Source organism: Carassius gibelio, chromosome B1 (genome assembly GCF_023724105.1).
Source record: "Carassius gibelio isolate Cgi1373 ecotype wild population from Czech Republic chromosome B1, carGib1.2-hapl.c, whole genome shotgun sequence".
In the NCBI taxonomy this organism is placed as follows: domain Eukaryota; kingdom Metazoa; phylum Chordata; class Actinopteri; order Cypriniformes; family Cyprinidae; genus Carassius; species Carassius gibelio.
In genome coordinates, this window is record NC_068396.1 from 21,755,608 (window position 1) to 21,776,013 (window position 20,406).

The window sequence follows — 20,406 nt, forward strand, 5'->3', positions numbered from 1 at the left end:
CGCGTGCTCCTCTATTTTTATCAACAGCGTGTCTCGCGTCTTACGAATCAAAACAGAAGGATCCAGATCTTATTACCATCAAATGATACATTCAGATATTAAGATATCTCTACAGGGAGAAGATAAAAATGCTTATGTTACGATACTGTAAATCTACGTGTTGCTTATACAATTTTAAGTAGGCCTACTTTGAACAAAATTTCACACACCTGTTTGAAAGATTTATTACCATTAAAAGGAAAATTCATAGTTTAAGGTTCTCATTCATGGCTACACATCAAACCTGTGTATCTAGTTATGTAATACGTCTTTTAAAACACACTTTCATCGTGATCGCATGTCATGGAGCATTCTTTAAGTCTTAAACAAGTTCAACAAGTCTCTATTTAATTTTCCGCTTGACTTTTCTGTACCATTCTGGAACTTCTTTATTGGTCTGTTGAAAGAAAAAAAAACACCACTGTTAAATATCTTTGGCGATTTCTTTGGACTTTACTCTGAGTAAAAAAAAATCTGTAAAAGTTAATGTGAGTCTAGCTGTAAGTAAATATCAGCCAAAATAGAAAGCTAAAAAAAAAGAAAGAATATGAAAGTAAAAAAAAAAAAGCTTTAAAATGTGTCATTTTTTTATTTCAAAGAGAAGACAAAATATCATTTGAAAGGCTCTGTACTGTACATGGGAATTCAAGTCAAACTTACAAACACTGTGGGTTTGGGACCATAGTTGTATTGCTCCTTGTCTGTGCTTTTTAAAGCTTTAGGTCTATGAACTGCTGTAGCGACTCCATCGGTCTCAAGCTCAGGTTGGGACACAGACAGAGGCCCACCATGCTGCTGTGAGCGCATGCTAATCAGGACTTGCTTCATCACAGAAAGTTCCTGCAACAGAGTAAGAATCAGTGGTAGCCTGAAGGTTAAAGAGCTTCATCCTAATGTTTGTTTACTTCCCCTTCAAAACCGGTAAGAAAGAGCCTGCAGATTCTGAGGTGCTTTGATTGCAGTCCTGTTTTGCCAGCAGTGCTATGCCCTTAGGTAAGGCAATTAAGACTGAAACTGCAAACACAAACATCCCATGTGTCCTGGTGTAAAACATCAACATTCCGCAGCATCCATACAACCGCATCCCATTTAAAACATTATTATTTGCATTATTATTTTTTTTTAATTAATAATCTGGAATTTTCGCACACCTTTTTATCATGCAACAGCTTGTAGCGATTATATCTGTCAACAAATAAAAGAAAAGCATAAAAGAAGCCTAAACAACTTGCACACTATATTCCAAAGCCATATAAAATACACTTCTAAAGCAATATAACAAATTAAAATTGCATTCTAAATACATTTAAATTTGTGGTGCCATTGACTGAAAAACTTTCCCTGTTCTGAAGTTCTGAAATCCAACTCACGAATGTGTTCAGATAATAAAAAACCTAATGACAGACACCAAATGGCATTTGCTTTTAAATGCCTTGTAATCAAACATTTGCAGGAGTCAGGACAATTGAAAAATAAAGTGCATTTTATTACTTTAGAAGACTTTAAATATAGTTGCTAAGGCTACTATTTTATTTTATTCTTTTTGGAGCTTGACAGATATAAATAATAATATGTACTGTTGCTTTTTGTCCTTACTACCGCTTGACAGACATGGTAAATGTCAATGAAATGACACATGTGAATAAATAAATGACAGAATTAACATTTTTGGATGAACTATAGCTCCATGTCTGTTTTTTTTTTTTTTTTTTTTTTGCAGATACTCCTTTCATTCTTTCTTGTTCTCTTTCTCATGTTCTAATTGGAAGTGGCTTACAATACATCACCTATACAAAAAAGCATTACAGAAACCTGCTGGAGCAGCCTAGGGGTTCATGTAAACACTTCATTCAAAGCTTCAATAGTAATTGGAGGCATATCGTCATAACCTCTCCGGTACAAGGGGTGCCCTGAGAGAACCTCTACAAAGCACACATCCCTGCTTTAGTGTAAATACTTCTGAATCAATTGAAGGAAACGCCCTCAAACTCAACAGTGTTCTTTCATTAAAGTCATCAGTGTAATACAGTTCTGAGAACTGATACAGGTTGGATGAAAAATGAAGTTGCATATATGTCACAATGGAAAATATTTACCCAGTATCTCTTTTTAAACAATGTGACACAGAAAAAACAAAGAAACTGCAATATTTATAATGCTTTTCTTAACATTTATTAATCTGGTAGGTAAAAAAATAAATGAATACGGTCTATCTGGTGTTTTACTATAAGGTTTTAATAAAGACAAACACTTGCGGACTACTGCATATTAATGAGTGAGTTCATCTATGTTTATGATTCCTGTGTTCAACCACAGTCTTGTCTCAGCTACTACTTCCCAGCAATTTGTGGCTAGATCGGAAAAAAACAATCGCTTCATGTTTTTCCCTGCCTTGTGTGAATAAATTTAAAATGTTTACAGAAAAAGACATGTGATGTGAGCTGCTGCTCATACTCGTGTTCTGGCATGCTGATAAAAATCCGAGATGCCAAGAAGCTTTTTAAACAGAAAAAGCACTGGTGACAGATATAGAAGATATTTTAAAGGCCACGCAATACTGCACACAAAAACTGTACATACTTGTCCCAAGTAAAACCCTTTAGGTCTTAAAATAAAGGAGGCAGACATTCCATATTATGCAACAGGAATGCAGCTACAGAAACGTACAGAAAAAAAGCTTGTTTAAAGGAACGCAAGTCTTGGTGTCAAAACAAAAAACCTAAATATTTGCATAGCATTGCACGCAAACGGTTACTATTCACGCGTACGACGGCAATGTAAAATATCCCCTGCTAGCACATGACCGATCCGTTCTTGCGAATGTAGATCAGGCCGATGCGTAAGTCATTCAATATTTCTATTTATCACTGCGCGACCATATGCGCTGGCATGCCAAAAAGAGCCAGGGAAGAGCAGCTGTCTGTGAGGATTGAATGCTTTCTGCCAACATGCCACTGGAAGTTGTGAAGTCGGCACAGTGTGTGCCAGCAGTATTTGGTTGAAAATAGCTCCAGATTGCACCGGCGCTTAATAAGTTACGCCCTGGCCTTAATATCCCAAGAGCTCAGAATGTCAGAGGAGGTGTAGTATACCTTCATGTGCCTTTAAGAGACAGCACAACTCCATTCATTTAATAGAAACAATTCAACAATCACAATTTCAAAAACAGTTCATACTGTGCAATGACTTGTTCTTTGTTTCATACCTTTTCATTCAAAAGACTAAAGTCTGAATCTATGGGTCACGTGGATTTGGCGTTACACATGGCTTCCCTTCAATGAGGCAATGTACTAGCTCGCTGTCATCAAAAACAACCGCAAGCAGCAAGGTTATTACTAATCTGATGACTTGAGCATGGGAAACAGTTGACCTGAGAGACTGGATTTTCTAGTTATTCACAGCATCTCAGAAACTTCTAGGAAAGCTATCGTCGCAACTAAGCTGCACGGAGAGCTTCCTAAACATACAAAGTTGAGGCATCCATCAGTTACTAGAGCAACATATTCCTAATTTGCATAATAGGTTTTACAGTGAGGGATGACTTGTTTAGAGAGTAAACTGAAGGTACACAGTGTAACTGCTAATCAGAAAGGCCGGCTGAGTGACATGCCTAAACTAGACTAGTGTTAGTGTGTGTGTATATATATATATATATATATATATATATATATATATATATATATATATATATATATATATATATATATATATATATATATATATATATATTATTGATGAAATCATTTTTTTATGGAAATTCCACTGGAACTATAAAATGACATATTATTGTACAGTACTGTATGAATCACAATTTTTGCAGCTTAATCATGTGTATAACTCTGTCCACCCTTTTTTTTTGGTAGATCATTGAGGGATAGGGATCTAGCCAAACTATACACAGCACACATCCAAATCTAAATTTTGGGTTCAGTATCTTTTACAACATTTAGCAAAGGAACAGTAAAATAAACAAGGACACAATATTAAGGTCCTTCAAGATTATTTTATTTTTTCTTTCACAGTATGAATAAAAAAAACCAACCGCGTTTTGAAACCTAGGGGGCTAAATAGGTTAGAGCACTTCTTCTTATTCAAGAAAGCTCGAGAACAAAAGAGAGAATTGGATAACTGTGCTATTCCTTTAAAATCAGCTGACACAATTTACCTCTCTGTGGTTCAGGAGTCTCTCCAAATCTGCTGCCATGTTGTTTTTCACCTGCAGGAGTGTGATCTTTTCTTTCCGTAGTGCACTGTAAAAAATTCAAGAGAAGATGTCTGGAACTTTGACAAGCCAGTGTAGTCATTTCTAACATACATTTACAAAATTAATTAAATTTTTATGACTTAACCCATTTAACTATCAACCAAGTATTTATTTGTGATTTTACGTACGTGCTAAAAAAAAGTAGCATACATTTAGGATGCAAAAACGATTTAGATTACAAGAGTATGTTTTACAAAATACTATTTCACTTCAAGATTTCATGTTTAGTTGCATGTGTTACTTGCCTTTTCTTTGTAATTATTTGTTTACTTTACCAGCGATTTCTAAATGTGAGAGTTATAAGTACATTAAAGGCCATGTTGCAGGTTAACCACCACTTTCGATTAATGGGTACATAAATCACTCAAGATATGTATATCATTTTTAAAATGTCTCAAAATGGTCTTAAAGATGAGTTTTTTACGTTTTTGGTATTTTTTTACACAACTCTGTGATGACGACACGTTGGGGAGAAGTGGAGGAAAGGTAGCCTCAGCCTTGTATGATGCCGCGTTCCAGGCAACCCGTTACCTGTGTTTTTCCAACCTTAAACTCGTGAAAGTGCACTGGAACGGCAGTCAAACCTGTGACTTCCCACCCGTGAACTCGTACTAGATCGATGTACTCCGAGCTCCGAGGTCACACAAAACAACAATGACAGCCCCTACGGATAATACTGCCTATGGACGCAGTGTTTATGCAAGTGGTACATGTTGAAAAAACGATTTTAGCTCAATGTAACATTGCAATAAAATAAATAATCTAGCTACAATTCCTTGTGCTCAAAAAGTTTGGCGTAACTTGCCTGGAACGGTATAAAGTCGTTAGTCGTGGTATGAAATAGTGATTACGAGCTCAAAAACATGCCTGGAACGCAGCATCAGAACTATGGCGACTGACGGATGAGGAAGAGGTGGCAAGAGCCAACATGTACGATGGTCCGCAGCTGTGTAAATTCGAACCTGCCAGACATGGGAGGGCAAATGAGGAATTACCAAGAACTGATGTCCGTCAAAGCTAATTAAATGCATGGTCCGAGGAGAATGAGTGGAGAGTTGGTAAAGTTTCCTGGTTGGTTGCTATCATTTAGCATCTCAGCAAGGAGCACTGGAGCTAGTCTACGAACAGCAGTACACAATAACAACACATATATTTTTTACTGTCATTGAATAGCACCGAGTGAAAAATCAACGTTTTCTTTATATCTAGTGGCAGTGATCATGACGTTAGTTCAGATAAGTACCGGTAACCTTTGTCATAGTGTCGTAGAACTGGTAAACTTTGTCTTTGTCATCTAGAAAAAGAAGGCATCATGCTAGCTATATGGACGTTTCTAAGCGTTTATCTGTTCCTCCGGTGAAAATGTTGTTGCAAACGTGTTTGTCGCTGTGTTTGGCAGGTGCTTGTGTGGGTAGTGCTGTCCCATGGAAACTGCGTTGGAAAGCTTGTGCTGTAGGGAAGTGAGTGCATTTGGGTCACTGTTGGTCAATATCTATCTATCTATCTATCTATCTATCTATCTATCTAGTCTATCTATCTATATATATATGTATGTATTTATCTATTTATCTATAATCTGCGCTATCTGAATACTCTCGTCTACTACTCGTCTCTCTAGTCACTCTCAATGCTCTCAAGTCGGGCTTTGGCCAATTCTCTCCCCAACATGACTTGATGCAATGCATTGTGGGGGAAAGGAGACCGCTGTAAGATAGCACTTACTTTTTCGTATTATATTCCGTTTTGTGATAACCAACAACATAAAATACAATGGATAACAGTTTAAATGTTTGTTACCAACAAGTAAATTGCACAAATTTGTAAAAAAAGTTAACCCTTCTACACGGCCTTTAAATGTTTTTTAGGGTATACAGGTGTAAAAGTCACCTGCTTCTCGTGTGAAATGCAGCAATGTAGGTCACACATGACAAAAACTGCATTTCAACAGAGCAAATCTTTGTCAAACTACTTGAGTAGTAAGTGGTGACAAAAATAGTGAGCGGCAAGGTATTTCTCTTTTAGTGTACTACCAGTTTTACAGAATTAACACTGAGCTGTGAACAAACTCACAACCTGAAGGGCTTGACAGAACTAATAAAACTAATGTGAAATCAGTGAACGATAAATGAATTGCATCATGATGAATTTCCTCACTGACTGCACAGCACCTGTTTGCAATGAACAGACAACCTTCACCAAGACTAACCTCTCCATCACTTCAATAAAAAGGTCTAACGTTTTTAAGTGATCTTTATTCAAGAACCCCCCCAGCCACAAGTAACCTTCTGATGAAAGCTGCCAGATGCTGGTATTTAGGAGATTCCTTTGTATATTTTTCACATTAGCCGCAGGAGGACCTCTAAAGACACGAATACAGGAGAAAACCTGCTTTGCATATACAGGTATGGGATTACAGCAGTCACTGACATGTGAGAGAGCCAAGAAAGAACATCCAGCCATGCATGCACGCACATGCACTCCTGTCAGATGGAGCCTGACCTTTATTGGCAAGTGCATTACCATTGCTCCTCAATAAGTTGGAATGTATTCAAGTTATTTCAGATATTGCCAACTATCTTTCCTCGGCCAATACAAATGCATACCTTGGAACACACATATTACTGGTCAGATAACCGTTGGGACTATTGTTACAAAACAATAGCAATAATTCTCGGGCGACTCCACCTATATGCTTTCAAAATAAAAGCTTTGTAAAGACTTTAAATGGTACTTTTGTATTAAAAACAGGATGTATCCATAAATCTGTGATAATCATTTACTTCCCCTTTACCTTACTTCCTCTTCTAATTGCGTGAGACGTTCTTTCAGTGTTTGGATCTGAGTGTCTCTCTGTCGCACGGTCTCAATCAGGTAGCTGTGTGGCTGCTGGGCCTGTTGAAGAAGCTGGTTTGCTGCCTCCAACTGAAAGAAAGTCAAAATAATGATCATTTTCTATCTTTTTTATAGGGATGCATGATGTAACAATTGCTATGCTTCCATCACCCTGCTTTTATGCACATTTTGAAGTATCGCATCACAAACAAGTGATGGAAGCACCTAATTTTGGAAGAAAAAAAACTTTTACACTAAAAAGCTCAAACATGACAGTAAAGACATGTGTGTATGCATGTATGTATATATATATATATATATATATATATATATATATATATATATATATATATAAAATAGAATCACATAAATGTTCTTGTGAATTTTCTATTCATCAAAAATAAATAACAAAAATTAAAAACAAAAAATAAGTGGCACAACCTTTTTCAACTGTGATATAATAAGAAATGTTTCTTGAGCAGCAAATCAAAAATATCTATGTTATATTCTAATGCAGCCTTGATGACCATTAGGAGTCTTTTCCAAAAACATGACAAAGATCATTTTACAGATGCCAGACATACATAGGGGATTTATTTCTTTGTAGTAAACAATTTTGCAAGCAGGATATAGCAAAAGATTGTCTTTGTTTTGGTTTCAGAAATACATGAACTGATCATCAAAAGTACACATCTAAAGCCCAGTGCTTTAACTGATCAATTATAATCCCCTCTGCCATTGTTAATCTGTCAAACTATCAGTCAGCGACAGTCAGGGGTGATAGGATATAGAGCATGATAGAAGATGACTTGTGGACCAGTTCACAGGTAAGCTCTCACTATCTCTGGGCTGCTGTGGCAGGGTGGGGCTCTTAAAGTCTGCATGCAACGAGAGGCTTCCACTGTGTGGGTGGCTAAGAGAGCAATCTAAAGGAATTTTGCAAAGAAAACTTGGTTTTCATCCTCGGTGAATTACAAAGACATACAAAGTGCCAATCAGTCATGTCTGACATAGTAAAAGTCTGTTTGCTAACAGCGGAGGCCAGGTTCACAGTAAACTCGTTAACACTGCTCAACGACTCTTCCAATTGGCTGAGGATAAGCCCGAGTGTGCATCTGATAGGGCAAAGGAAAAGGGCGATCACTTCATTCCGGCTCCAGATGAAACACGCGACTGAGAAACATGATATACGTAAACACGGCACATGCGCAAGGGCTAAATACAGTATATCAGCACATCGATGTTTCAGGTGCTTTGTGAGAACATCAAGCATGACAGTTACGGTCTGCTATGATCCTATTATGACAGCTTTGAACGTCAATGAAAGGAAAAGATCCAATGTTATGTCTGTGAAGCAAGTCATATATAGCGAGTGATTTTTCTTATGGGTCGTTTTAAACGCTACAATTACATTTTCCTCCCTCTGGCCATTTTCTAATAGCCTGTTTTTTTATAATATATGAGCATGCAACAAAATCGTTCAGCACTTTTTGTCTCAGCACACTCCTAATAGGACAATGATAATTACCTTGGTGCCAATCTGTTATTATTACCCCTTTTTAAAAGATTGGATGTGTTCATTTGTTCATAAATCAGTACTTTAGGTTGAGAACAGAGTGTACCAGGGTTAAACTGTAGTGTAGGAGGGCAGAGAGGAACAAGCATAGGCTTGTGATGTCTCTTTATTAAAAGCTGATCCAAATATTTTTTAATGGCAACTATCTTTCTCATTTACAGCATTTACTGTAAATATTATATGAATTTCAAATATATTTATACAGCACTTTCTCTTTCTAGAGTATAATTAAATGTAATCAGAATGAATTCCTATGTGATCAGTTTCAACCAATTTAAGTTTCAATGTTTTAGAATAGTAAAATCCCTACAATGACTCTTGGCAATTGTGCTTTAGACTGATCAAAAGGACAAAGACTTCCTGATTTAAAGGAACACTCCGACTTTTTGGGACTTTAGCTTATTCACAGTATCCCCCAGAGTTAGATAAGTCCATACATACCTTTGCCATTTCTGTGCGTTCTGTAAGTGTTATTTGACGCACCCACCGCTAGCCTAGCTTTGCACAAAGACTGGATGTAAATGGATAATGTTAGCATAGTAATCCCAATAAGTGCAAAATAATGCAAACATTTTCCTATTTACATGTTGTGATCTGTATAGTCACAGCGTGTACAAATAACAAGGCTATATGAGACAAAGCCCATTTTTAATCGTATAAATACTGGGAACTATATTCTCACTAGGCGTAGGAGCACAGCTAACGTTACTTGGGCGGAGTGGCTACTTGGGCGGAGTGATTAGCGCAGCACACGAGACGCGCTGTTGATGGTTCCGTAAACAAACAAACGTGATTATGGCTGACTTTGAGGAATTGTCAGACTCAGAGGAATTTTACTGTGTATCAAACCAAGATCCAGAACCATATAGTTTTGAGCCAGAATACACAGAGGAGGAGTTACAAACTTTGGAAGCTGTAAGACAAGATGTCGAAGGGAGAATCAGAACGAACACAGAGTGGTGCTGTAAATGTGGAACATGCCAACCTATGCCGACAGAAACCGAATGCCTTTGTTGTAATGAATGGGACCGGGTATTGCCATCAATGTCAAGGCTTGATGACAATCAAAATATTTGCGTCACTACCATGGAAGATTTCTCTGCCCTAATACACCCGGCAGTTGTCATTTTTTTCCCCCATTGTGACAAGATCAACTGGAAGAAACGCCCCATGCCGAGTGGACCTAATGGTCAGCTGTCCACCAAGTAAGTGATTTTGTTATAATGATCATGAGCAGTGTGTTCATGAAAACACAATAATAACAATAAAGGGGATACACAGAGCCCCTATTCACATAATAGTGTCACTACTAAGGTTATATTACATTAGCATGGCACTGTTACAGTATGGCTAATATTAGTCATCTCAAAACATAACGGAACACTAACCGCAGCAAGAGGTGATCCAATTTGTCCTGTCTTTATTATTGATGGGATGGCTGTATCCTTTAGCACACGTTTCATGGTCCGTGTGGCAACTTGCATTTTTTCAAAATAGTCGTCTACAGTAAAATGTTCAGAGCAAACGAAATACTTCATGATGGTGTTTACAGGTGTGTTTGGAACTATAACATTACCCAGAACAAGTAACGTTAGCCATCGATTCATCAGGTCATCGTTTTTGGTTGGAATTCTATGAAACATCATAGTATTACCTGGTCTCCCCTGTTTATTGTCGCAGCTCTTTACAATACAGCGAACAACCATGATTGTACAATAGAAATTTACTATCTAGTGATTGTTGACTCTATTACTCCAACTCTGAGCGAACACTCTGCTCCTCACCACTGCGCGTCTCGGGTGCTGGGCTAACCACTCTGCCCACTCCACCCAAGTAACGTAAGCTGTGCTCCTGCGTCTAATGAGAATATAGTTCCCAGTATTTATACGATTAAAAATGGGCTTTGTCTCATATAGCCTTGTTATTTGTACACGCTGTGACTATACAGATCAAAACATGTAAATAGGAAAATGTTTGCATTATTTTGTCACTTATTGGGATTACTATGCTAACATTATCCATTTACATCCAGTCTTTGTTCAAAGCTAGGCTAACGGTGGGTGCGTCGAATAACACTTACAGAACGCACAGAAATGAAAAAGGTATGTATGGACTTATCTAACTCTGGGAGATACTGTGAATAAGCTAAAGCTCCAAAAAGTCAGAGTGTTCCTTTAAATATGCATATCTGGACAGCCTAATCTAGACATTTGGCCCGGATGTAAAACACTGTTCAAAGGTTGGTAATGTTTTTGAAAAAAACTTTTTTTAAGCTCACCAAAGCTGCATTTCTTTGATCTACAATACAGCAAAACATTAATACTGTAAAATATTATTAAAACTTTAAATAACCTTTTTTTAATTGAATTTTTTTTTTTATTGTTTTTAATTATTTAATTTCATTTCATTTATTCCTGTGAGGCGATATTTAATTTTCCGCAGCCATTACTCCAGTCTACATGGCTACATCTAGTGCCACTTGATCTTTCAGGAAACATTTTAATATGCTGATTTGGTGCTCAAGAAATATTTCTTTTCATAATTAATGTTGAAAATATAGCTGCTTTTTATTTTTGTGGAAACTGCTAAAAAAATGTTTTCCCCAGAATTCTTTGATGAATCGAAAGTTCAAAATTAAGTTATTTATTTAAAATAGAAATCTTCTGTAAACTTATTAACATTTTTATGGTCACTTCTGAATAATTTTATGCATCCTTGCTTAAAAAAAAAGTATTCAAAAATAGAAAAAAATAGTGTGTACAAAGCATTTTGTAAAAGGCGTGAAAGTGAAAGATAACAAATAACCCCTTGATTATTTAGATGTGCAGCAGACAACAGCTGATGTTTGTTCAGGAGTTTCTTTCATCCACAACACTGTTATGATGCTTTTCCCCCCTCTTTCAGAATAGGAATTTCAAAATATGGGTTGATCAAAGAATGAGTTGTTTTGAACATTGCAGTAAGGATGGGGGTTTGATGTCATTGGGGCTGAGTAAACAGAATTATAATGAATGCAAAAAGTGAAATTAATGCATTTTTTTTTTCAAATGCATCTAACAAGACCACACGAAGGTCAAAATTTTTGTAAATAATTTTGAGACATTAACCTGAAAGTAAGTGGATTCAGTAACTGCTGAAAATTATTTTATTTTTTTTATTAAAAATTCATTGAAAGAGTCATGTGATCATGTATCAGACTACACTGTACTACTGCTACTACTACAAAAAAAAAAAACTCAAAAGGCATGTTTTCTTCCCAGTTCCCATCTGTGCTATACATAGACTTTTCTTTTTAATCACACCACATTCAATTCAGAATGCAAACACAGCATTCACAGCTTTAACATGGCTCTATAGAGTTTACAGCAGCATTGTAAACAGAGCAAGAAACACTGAAGTGCTCTGTGAAAAAAGAGTGTGTCAGATTAATGAGACTAAATAATGTCGAATAATTCAACTTCCTGCACCAGCCTAATTTCACACCACTTAAACTGCCCAGCATTTCATCCCTCTGCTTTAAAAACCTTTACATTTTACTTTAACTACACAGCAAAATCCCCAGTGTTAATTTAACACTCTTGAGTGTGGACTAATATAAACACTAAAGCAGTGTTAAAAGTAACACTGAAGCAGAGTTGAAGTTAATGAGATAATTAAGAAGTTAATTGAGTTATGATTGACCATTATTGAAGACACCTGATGTTAACAAGCAGAATCACCAAACGAGAAAATCACAATTTGTGTATCACCATTATAGTGTTCAGTGTTTGCTTTAGCTGGGATCTTGACCCTTCAGTTATTGTCTTTAGATTTTATGTGGCTGTGGTGACTGAATTATATCATACAAACAGACCACAGCAAAGGCAATCATGTGTGCCATTGATTGTGATTTGAGCTATTTGTTATAGAGTGACCTGAATGCCTGAGTTTAAGTTTCTTTACTGCATACATAAATTAAGTGAAAAAGAAAAGTAAGCAACCCAGCATTTCTGACATAGTATGACATGTTTTTAATAGTTAGTTCTACGTAAAAAAGTAATCTTTTGTTTGGACACAGACATCAGGAATCAGCGTGAGCATCACAACAACGGTGACCATCAAAAAAGCATGTTGTAGCCAATAAAAACTCATCCATGGCTCCCATCATGCATTGCGGCATGAATAAAATATGAACTGAACTGTCTTTTTAACTTTTTCTATGGTCTGTTTATCTGAATATGTTGTTTGTCACCGTTGTTGAGATTCATATGTTGATTATTGTTATCTGTGTGTGCCTAAAATTAGAATTCTTTAATAAAAAAAAATCAGAATCACTTGCAAGAGATACCTACAAAATGTATAGAAAATACAGATTTTTTCATTGTGGAATCAAAGCTGTGACAATCAATAATGGAAGTTTTACTTTGAGAAAAGAATGTAAATGAGTTCAGTGATTCATGTCAAACAACGATTACATTAAAACATAATCATCAACACGCGATGATTGTTGCTCTTGGTTTGACAAACAAACTTTAAAAGTAAAAAGTTACAAGCCAAGATCCCAGCTAAAGCAAACACTGACCACTATGATGGTGATACACAAATTGTGATTTTCCTCGTTTGTGATTCTGCTTGTTAACATCAGGTGTCTTCAATAATGGTCAATCATAACTCAATTAACTTCTTAATTATCTCATTAACTTCAACTCTGCTTCAGTGTTACTTTTAACTCTGCTTCAGTGTTTATATGAGTCCACACTCAGAGTGTTAAATTAACACTGGGGATTTTGCTGTGTACTGCCTTCAAGTACATTGACTCTGGCAAAAGCTATGCAACATCCGGAATTCAAGGAACTGCCTTTCCAAGAACCAAAGACCTGTCTTCTGGGTAACTTTAACCACAGGCAGTGTCACGTCATAAAACTAACAGTAAATGTATTACTAACTGCCAACAAATTTATTGCAATCATGGGAACAACACACTATATTCTATCTGAGTAATAAGCAGTTGATGTGCTTTATATCCCCTACTGAAACCAATTAATAACCAATTATAGCTCAAAAGTGCAAGGATTTGACTTTTTAGCAGAGTTTGTACATTTTAAAAGATTTAATATTTAGCATTTTCAGAGTTAAATTTACATTTAACTAAATACATTTTCTGATTTTGAGGTTGCAATGTTTTATGGTTTTACAATATCAAACCACAATAGATTACATTTACAGTATGCTTTAATCAGAAAAAGAAAGTCTTCAACATTAAAATGGAAACAAATTGCTACAATTTGGTCAATTTCATGTATGTAACGTATGTAAAAAATAAAATGTATGTAACTGTTTGAATAAGCATTCAAGCTGGTATCTATTTAGCATATGCAGTAGTAATTCTGTATCTAAAGAGATTGAGCTCAATGTTCTCCAATGGACAGCCAATTAAATATTATTTTATCCATTGCTTGCTGTGTTTTTTGATTAGGCTACCTTTTGTTGCTTGGTTTTTTGTTTGTTTGTTTTTTTTTTTGTTCCCCATGCAACAATGACTCACCAGTGATTATTTGCATTTAGTTTTAGAGGGAATTACTACTTATGAAATCTCTTTATATTATATTTATTTTATATAACTTCATAGAGACCTGATTGCACTTTTAAAGCATAATCAAGGAGGACAAAATTGGTGACATCTAAAATGTAACTATAAACATTAAAAGCATTTTTACAGGTTATTTCAATCTTATAGACTGCCTACAGCTCTAATCTTTATCACAGTTGAGTAAACACATGTAAAGCATGAAGTTGGGCTTTCCAAAGCACTATTTTAGATGAAAGCTGATCCTTGAATGTTTCTCTTACAGCCTGTAGTACTTTCTGCTATTTTTGAAACCACACAACTGACCTTCTGAACTAACAAAAATGCTGCTGAAGTTACTGAATATCTGTAAAAGCAAATATAATACAATTTACTACGATTTAAAGAGGACTCAAAAACAGAAAAAAAGATATTGTGCCAAGTTAAATGAAAATGTGGTTGTCTGTCTTATTTCTGTTTTAATATTTCAAAATGCTTTCCAAACTCTAGGGACAATTCTCTCTCACCATTTTAAGACGGTTGATTGTGGTTTTGTTTGAGCTCTGACCCTGAGCTCACCATAAAGACATATGCAAATAGAACAGATTTTGAATGAAATAGAAAACTGAAAGGCAGTTAGGACTAGAACACGCTTTGCAATGCCATAGGCAGTTTAAAAATCTAACCTTTTCAGTGGTTTGTTTGTTTGTATTTAATGTCATTCCAGCTTCTGTGGCTTTTTACATGGCGAGAAATATTATGGCTGAATTATATCATGTTATTGGGACTATTTTCATACAGCTTATTCATTGTATGTAGATAGATACTTTTTCAGAGAGAATTTCAAGCCTAAAATGAAATTAATTCTGTTCCAAATGGATACTTTTTTTCTTCCATGGAATGCAAAAGGAGAAATTTTGAAGAAATACACACAATATTTTATTAGATTGGTGTGTGTGTGTGTGTGTGTGTCTGTGTGAGAGAGCAATAGAAATTCAAGATCATGCCATTCACTGATAATCATCCGCTCACGAGTCACGAATGCATCTCTGAGTAACCAGATTACTCATTTTCATGAACAAATCATCCAAGAACAAATCAGTTTTGTGAACTAAATGAATACAATGACTTAAAAATCCAGATTAATTCACAAATCACTAAATATTCTCTCTTCTACTTCTTCTACAGACTGCTTCTCTCATGAACACGCCAAAGATATGAGATATATATATATATATATATATATATATATATATATATATATATATATATATATATATATATATATATATATATATATGTGAGTGTGTAAATAAATATAAAAATAAATACAATTTTCTTTTTGTGTTAGTTAGTTTTTTTTTACAGATTAATGAAATGCTAAATTAACTGTGACTGACTGCTGCTTCTAGATTAGGTTTGCCCTTTGCTTTTGAGGGCGCTTGCTTTTAGAGGCCATGCAAAAGAAAGAAACAAAGCAAGAAAGACTTAGCTGGCAACTATTTTTTACTCCCACCCACCCAGGTATAATATGTGTGTATATGTGTGTGTTTCTGCATTCTTATCAAACACTGAAAGAGTGAAATGCAGCACCTCTTCAGAGATCTGACTGCTGTGCGCCGTCTGTCTTTCCAGGTCTCTCCTAAGCAGTGTATTCTGTTTCTCCAGCTGCAGAACCCTTCGTGCCAAGTGAACACTACACACACACATTCAGAAACCTATGATTAGAGTCACGCAGACATGAAAACAGTCAGTAAACACAAAGATGAGCTTCTGGTTTTCAAAGACGAGTGACCTCCTCAGACTTCACCTTTGCTTCATTCTTCTCTTGGCAGTTGTTGGAATGTTTGCACCATAACCATATGAAAACAGCACCCTCTCTGCCTCATCTTCATTTTCCACTACAAAAAAGCAGAAAAAGTATGTTTAAGAGCAAGCATGTCTAGACCACCCAGCTAGTATCGTGGCCAGAAGAGAGAGCACTAATAGGACTATAAACAGTTTTCGATCTTCTTAAAATACATACTGTGTAGGAAAGTTTATGTGTGAGTGAAAAATGTTGATGTGGTGTTTAAACAGATTAAAAAGAGAATGAGGCCTATAGACTCAGGAGCAAGTTTTTACAACCAACTGAAAAAAAAACAAAAAAAAGGATCAATAACAATTAAAAATGTCCAAAACAAAGAATAGGATGAATCGTGTGTCAAGTTCGAGCAGCAACCTCCCGTTCTTTCTTGTGAAGCCTACGCGGAAGTGACTCAAACTGCAATTCATCGACTGGTCGCTAGACGCTGGCTCCAAAAGGGAGTCAGTCCCATAGACACCCATGTTAAAATGCACAACTTTTCAGCAGAAAAAAAGTAAAAATGTTTGCAGGCTGGTACAAAAAGTGCTTTTAGTCTATATAGCAAATTTTTCCCTTCATGACAACTGTGAGGGGGTGAATTTTTTATAACTCATTCATTCTAATTACTTTAAGCCTTAAAGTTTTGCATAATTAAGGGCGGGGCCACTTGAGTGACAGGTGGATTGCCGCCTTTTTGCCCATTTTCGATTGTCCGGGAGTGATGTGCTGCCATGATGGCGACCGCCTCTTTGTGCTTCAAAAACGCTCTTTAGGAATCTATGGATGACATCACAGACACTACGTCCATGTTTTTATACAGTCTATCGTCAAGTCACTAGAAATCCATGTTTGTTTTATAACATTTGAAAATCTTTTACAATTTTCTCAATAAATTTTACTTTATTGTGTACACATTTTAATCTGTATTTTTTTTTTTTTTTTTTTACAATTATCATGTAGCTAACAAATAAAAATGAAATGGTCAATGTATCTGATATTTGATATCATGAAAATATTATTCATATATCATTTATATTTATATTTAGATTTTTGGATCTCCCCTAATACACTTTTTACTTTATGGTCCAAATATCAAAATGAGACTTGAAAATTCAGAAATGAAAAACAGGTTCACGATGTCTATTCAAGTCATTGAATGTATTCAAGTCATGTGTATTCATGTGTATTCACCATTTGAATGTACTTTTCAAAGGATTGCATCCAGTATCAACCTGCATTCCTTGCACTAGGCATTCTTTTTTATGTTTGATCTATGCAGATTTGTTGACGTTAAAAACCTGTTATTAACTTGATGAGTTTAAAAACCTGTTGTTAACCTGAGGGATTTTAAAACCTGGCAAGGCCAGCCTTTAGCATCACGTCAGTTCAGTGTCAGCATATTCACTGACGTTAAGAAGAAGGTTGTTTAAGGACAAGCACTGGGGCTGTTTTGTCAAACAGTCTTCAGGTCTGAATGAATATGTTATTCTGAACATGCAAAACTATAGAAAAACATACCGCGTATTTAACATGCTTTGAATTTTTACATGTAATGGGATTGATTATAGTAGTAAACCATTTTTGCATTGCTCACATGTACTTTTTTGCAGAACAATGGTCTCATGATTAGTCATAAAACAGACTCCTAATGACATCCTTAAAACTACAGAATCATATATGGAGAAATAAGACCCTCGGATAAAAATTTCAAGAAGACTTGACCAACCAAACTCCTAAACTGCAGTGTTCAACCTCGCTGATGTGCTGATCTGATCTTATCTTTGGTCTTCCATTGCAATGACTGAATCAGTCTCTAGTCTTACTCTCTGCAGCCTGCATGGTAACATCATCCAGCTCCTTTTCCAATCGCTCGTATGTCTCCAGTCGCGCTTGCTTTTCAGAATTCTGGGCTTGCAATTCAGTGATGCGTTTCTCTGATGATGTCTGTAGCCCATAGAACTCTTTTGTTAGAACCTACAGAAGCAAATCAAAAAAGGGACAAAAGATAACAACAGATATTGAGTAACAAGGGTGGTGTCATAACATCATGTTCAAATAAGTTTAATGATGATGACAAATAAAGTCCTTATTCTATGAGGCTGGCATGGGGTTCAACCCTTGTCTGGTGTCTAAATGATCAGAGATTCAGTGTGATGCTCATTACAAGAATTATACAACCAGATTAAAACCTGATATTGGAAGAGTTCAATCAAAAGGTAATGATTAATGAAAGGATCACCCAAAAATAACACTTTTTTTATTTATCCTCATGCCATTTCAAAGACTTTCTTTTCTTAGTGGAGTACATGAGAGAAAAAAAAAATAAGAATGTACTGGTCTTTCCATTGGGATCCAAAAAGCAAAAGGACCAAAAAAAAAACCTCTTCATGCAAATCATTTGTATGCAAGCACCAGTATTAACATTTTTATACAACATGAAAAGCTGATAATAATTGTAATGCATCAAAAATGTAATGTAAGATTTTTTTATAGATTTCATAATATTAAACTTTAACACTATTTTGTCTGAAACACTAAAACAACAATGAAAAGTGAAAATGAAACACCAAAACTGTTTTAAGTAAAAGTAGGTATCTAAAAAGTAATGTCTGTTATATTCATTATAAATGTACAGTTATGAAAGATTCATGGGGAGATTTAATTGCTTCATATTATAAAAAGGGTTATGAAATTATTGTTGTTTTTATAGAATAACTTGTTAGATCACAGGTTTATCTTTATATGCTTTATTTTAATCTAAAATGTTAACAGATTGTTGAATTACGTATCTAATATCCATTATCCACTGATACCAATACTTTTCTTAATGCAATAACCAATATAAAACTTTGAAGACTTGAAAAAACCTGTATGACTTGAGAAAGCACTTTCATGTTGTTTGCTATCATTTTGGAGCTAGTCCCATTTACTTCATTATATGGTAAAAAGACAGCCAGTAACTTTCAGTCATGAAATCAGTCATGCTGGTTGGAAATGGCATGAAGTTGTTGTAAATTAAGACAAAATGAAGAAGTAATCCTTAACTACTAAACAATTAACAGGTTTCAACATGCAATGAAGCTAAAGGAAATCACTTTGTTTATTTTAATCTTTGCCATATGGATTCTATTTTATAGTGCCTTGCCTCCAGTTTTTTCTGATGTTTCTCACACTCAATTTGACAAAGGCTGAGGTTCCTGGCCGTCTCCTCCTGGACCATCTGGGAACGCTCCAGCTCAAACTTTTTCAGTTTCACCTGGTTAAGCAGTTCTGCCACCCTGCTGTCTGAACCCAGCTGCAACTGCCTGAACCTGGACAAAAACACAGACACAAGTGCATCTGCATTCACACAATCTGCACAGTGTCCATCATGAAAACAGTGAGCACTTTTTACTTTGAAGACTAACTTTGCATGGGAAAAGTTTGCAGAATTGTTGTTCTTTCAATGATTCTGCAAACTTCTCCCATGCAAAGTTACTCTAAAAAAGTAAACACAATTTAAAAGGTTTACACAACCAGCTGTTATGGCTGAATATCCAGCATCATTACTCCAATCTCCATTCTAAAGTACTGATTTGCTGCTCAAGAAACATTTATATCACAGTTGAGGTTATTCAGTTATACAATCACAGTTGTGCTGCTTAGTAGTTTCCTTGATGAACATAAAGCTCAGAAGATCATCATTTATCATCAATGCTATTATTACTATTATTATCATCAATGTCAAAAAGAGTCTTGCTGCTTTACATTTTTGTGGAACCTTTTTTTTTTCCAAGATTCTGTATAAACACAGTTCAAAAGCACAGCTTTTTTTTTTTTAAAACAGTGTTAACTGTCATTTAAATTGTGATTTATGGTGATGCCAAGATCAGATGCGGTCGCCTCTAACATGCAAAGTGGATTTCCTAAGGCAGAAAGGCACTGATTTATCTTGAAACCCCAAATCACAACATGCCCAAACAGATTGAGTATCTGTTTGCGTCCTCCTACATTTATAGCCAGGTCTCTGAAGGATTTAAACATTTCGGAGAGCTCCAGGGGGTTTGGTTGAAACCGTGACCACACCTATGGAGGGGCCAAACTGGCAGGTCAAGATTTTTCTTTTGTCTGTGCATTGTCACCAACATCGAGCCAAATGTAGGCAGTTTTGTAAAGAATACAAATGATATGACATCATAATGGTGACCAACACCTAATGTAATAATTGTGACCAATTGTATGTAATTGGACAACTCCCATCATACATTATGGAGTAAGACTGGATATTGTTAAGCTATTTATTGGCTTAAAGTATATTAAACTTA

The 20,406-nt window shown here is 35.7% G+C and overlaps 1 protein-coding gene across 3 annotated transcripts in view; it reads right to left on the reverse strand.

Annotated features, from left to right (window-relative positions):
- Positions 1-208: 208 nt before the first annotated feature.
- The window catches only part of pibf1 (progesterone immunomodulatory binding factor 1), a 32,112-nt gene continuing 11,914 nt past the window's right edge, over positions 209-20,406 (reverse strand). Inside the window, exons 12-19 of one of the 3 annotated variants that reach the window (XM_052546187.1) lie at positions 19,248-19,413; positions 17,926-18,076; positions 16,067-16,157; positions 15,850-15,952; positions 7,095-7,225; positions 4,205-4,289; positions 700-879; positions 209-436 (exon numbers count right to left, since the gene is read on the reverse strand). In XM_052546187.1, coding sequence (XP_052402147.1) covers positions 383-436; positions 700-879; positions 4,205-4,289; positions 7,095-7,225; positions 15,850-15,952; positions 16,067-16,157; positions 17,926-18,076; positions 19,248-19,413 — 961 coding nt within the window. In that variant the 3' untranslated portion in view covers positions 209-382. The other 2 variants (XM_052546189.1, XM_052546188.1) reach the window with 2 other exon arrangements.